The sequence below is a fragment of the Gavialis gangeticus genome, unplaced genomic scaffold (genome assembly GCF_001723915.1).
Source record: "Gavialis gangeticus isolate Ggan-Ray unplaced genomic scaffold, GavGan_comp1, whole genome shotgun sequence".
Classification (NCBI taxonomy): domain Eukaryota; kingdom Metazoa; phylum Chordata; order Crocodylia; family Gavialidae; genus Gavialis; species Gavialis gangeticus.
The window spans coordinates 111772984-111776019 of record NW_017729025.1 but is presented as its reverse complement, the minus strand read 5'-3'; the positions used below and the strand labels follow the sequence as shown (position 1 = coordinate 111776019).

At 35.5% G+C, this 3036-nt stretch overlaps 1 protein-coding gene across 1 annotated transcript in view; it reads right to left on the bottom strand.

Annotated features, from left to right (window-relative positions):
• Nucleotides 1–502: 502 nt before the first annotated feature.
• Nucleotides 503–3036, bottom strand: part of LOC109298980 (golgin subfamily B member 1-like) — a 75037-nt gene continuing 72503 nt past the window's right edge. Inside the window, exons 30-31 of the mRNA XM_019519416.1 lie at nt 2068–2179; nt 503–1184 (exon numbers count right to left, since the gene is read on the bottom strand). Coding sequence (XP_019374961.1) covers nt 1026–1184; nt 2068–2179 — 271 coding nt within the window. The 3' untranslated portion in view covers nt 503–1025. The remainder of the gene's footprint in view (nt 1185–2067; nt 2180–3036) is intronic.

Below are 3036 nucleotides of genomic sequence, written 5' to 3'. Positions count from 1 at the left end.
ATCAGAGAAACAGCCTCCCAGCTTCAGAGAACGTTGTAACAAAACATTTTCATATACATACATACAGTAGTGCATCACGGTTCTACAGAAAACAGCTGAATGCCTCCTACAACCACTCACTTGGAAATATATTGTGTGGTGCTCATTTTACTGGCATATAAGTCAATAATATGAAACAGGAGCATGCATACCCAACCTATTTAGCCAAAAGTTTCAGGGAACAGAAGAAAACTGTGGCTCCTATGCATACAGAACCAAAAACACTGGGACTACAATGGAGCTATAAGAAACTACTAAAGCAAATAATAACAACAATCAGAAATTGATTTAATTGAGACTGCTATGGTAAAAGTTGTGTGCAATGATGTGGTCCAAGACTAAATGACCCAAGTTCTGGTAAGAAGTAATTTCTTAACTGTTGATTCTGTATCAGCTTTTTCATTAAAGGTAACAGCAGTGGATCCTGCCGGTCAACATGCTGTTTCATATACTCATGCAACAGTGTTCAGATTTTAAAACTTTATTTCCAGTCAAGATGATCAAGAGTGGATCCGGCTCTTTTTTCCTTTATTGCACTCTTATAAAACTTCTTGCTATAATCAAGAAGCCAATAAACAGAAGTAGTTGCATATTACTTTAAAACGTATAGTTTAACTCTCTTAAATAACATTTATATAGAAAAGATACCATTTACAGCCCATTTCAGAAGTACTGAATCATTATATACTCCCAAACAATATTAAATATCCCTAATGCAGCAGATTCTTTATAGGGCAGAGTGAGGGGGTATTTATTTTCTCTTTAGCAAATATAATATTCCAGTGTTAAACAGCATTTCAAGTCACCTTTGGAGCAACCGTGATATACAGAAACTTCTTTCAAGAAGCTTAACACCCATGTAGTGTAACAAAGATATATTCAACTGTGTCCAGTGCATAGCTTAACAGCAGCATGTGAAGAGTCCATTACCTTATTGGCACACCATTATCTAAAAGGAAATAATTTACCCAGCAAATACAGTGCATTTATAGAATGCCAGTGAGGCACAGAAAAACAACAAGATGTAGCGTCACAAAGTATGTGAGGAAAAAATATCGGGATTTTGCTCGGGATGTCAGCAGCTTGGAACAGTAAAGGCTGCGCCTTCGAAGCCATCTTCTGAAAGAAAGGGCTCTTCCTTTTATCTAGTTAAGAAAGAAACAATATCAAATAAGTACATATCAAAAAAGATACATCAGTAGCTTTCAAAGTAATCTAATTTTCTGAAGTACTGTAATGCCTGCAACTGGGTCATAAGTAATGAATGCTTAAGCATATACATAATTAAAATAATATGCACAAAAAAGCCACATCTATCTACTGTTTGTATTTAGTGTAGATTATTATCATTATAGAGTATATAAAAGGTGAAATGAAATGTAGAGCTTTATTTTTATTATTTACATACAACTCTTCTGTGTTGTATCCATCACTAGCACAATAGGTAGTAAAAATATTCCCTTTTTCTGGTTTTTAGCACAAGGAGAAGACAAAGCTAATTTGTGTGTTTGATTCTTAAAAACAAAAGAAACAAAAACAATAAAGGTACTAGGATACTCCAACATATTTGTAAATATTTTGCTTTTGTAAATATCTATTCCTTATGATAGGAGGGCTTCCCCCCTTAAAGTCTCTCCCCATACACACATGCAAACAGGAAACTTGCAACTGGTAGTATTTACATATAGAACAGACAAAATCTTCCACCAATATAATGAAGCAAAAGGAAAAATGGTGATTTATACCAGCTTCAGATCTAGCCCTACATGTTGTACACAGCTTATTCAAATTGTTGCTGTTGTTCAGTTTAGTAAATGCCATAATAACATATTATTCAGTTCTTTTGGGGTTCTTTACCAAAATGAGCTATTCAAATGAAGAGCACTTATAGGGCAACCCCCCCCATGACAAAACACTTTGCCATCTTTTGAGCTATGAGCTGTCTGCTGTTGGTAATGTACAATATGTGCAACCAGTTTAAGGCAACATGTCACTCAAACCTTTATTTAAAGCTATATATTTACTTACCTTACGTACAACTTGTTTGTCGGGATCAATGATCAAAGCCTCTCTTTCCTCATCAGACTCTATTTGGATAGGATAATCTCTAGGAACAGATCTGTAACTACTCATTTCAACACTAAAAAAAAGAAATAAAAAGGAGGAGGGGAAACAATACTGAATTATATACTTTTGGATGGACCATCATCACCTACCTATAGAAACAGCTTTTGTACAGCTCACTGCTGTGGAGAGGGAGAAGGATGAATGTGCAATTACCTCGGTTATTATCAGGTTAGTTTTTAGTTGCTATTCATGAGTATGCAGCAATTCTCAAATTGAAGAGAGATTTTACTTATTTCAATTTATTTAACGTAATTATGCATCACTCCAAACATACATATAACAGACTTTTGTACATATTATTCTCTGGTAACTTGTGGAGGGAAAAAATTGACCCGTGAGTCCAGTTAAGAGACTGGTAGGTACTTCTTAATTTATCTCAGAACCACAACCAAACATCTCTTTCACCCTCATACCTAGACTCAGCAATTCAGCAATGAGACACGCTGGCTAAGAACGAAAAAGCTTTCAAAACTCCTTGTACTACAGTCCTTGAAAAAAATTCACACATCCCTGAAAAAATTGTTAATGCATCTATTTTTGTACTGAGCCTTCATTTTAGCTTTACAACTAAAAATCAGTGAAGAAGAGGATTTACCTAAATTTTGCATTTGGGGCTTTTAGAGGAAATGAACAGGATGGAACAAAATTACACCTGGACAAGTAAATACCACTTAGGCATGGATTGAGTGGAACAGGACTGGTCCTAGAATGCACCACATATATATGAATTTGAATTTTAATTCTCTCACCTTTTACTATATCCATTGGGGTAACAAGTTCTGTACAGTATTGGATTTTCAGAGGCAGGCATGAAACCCATTATGTCTGTACTAGCAAACTGCCTGTCATGAATGATGGGGGGGGGGGGGG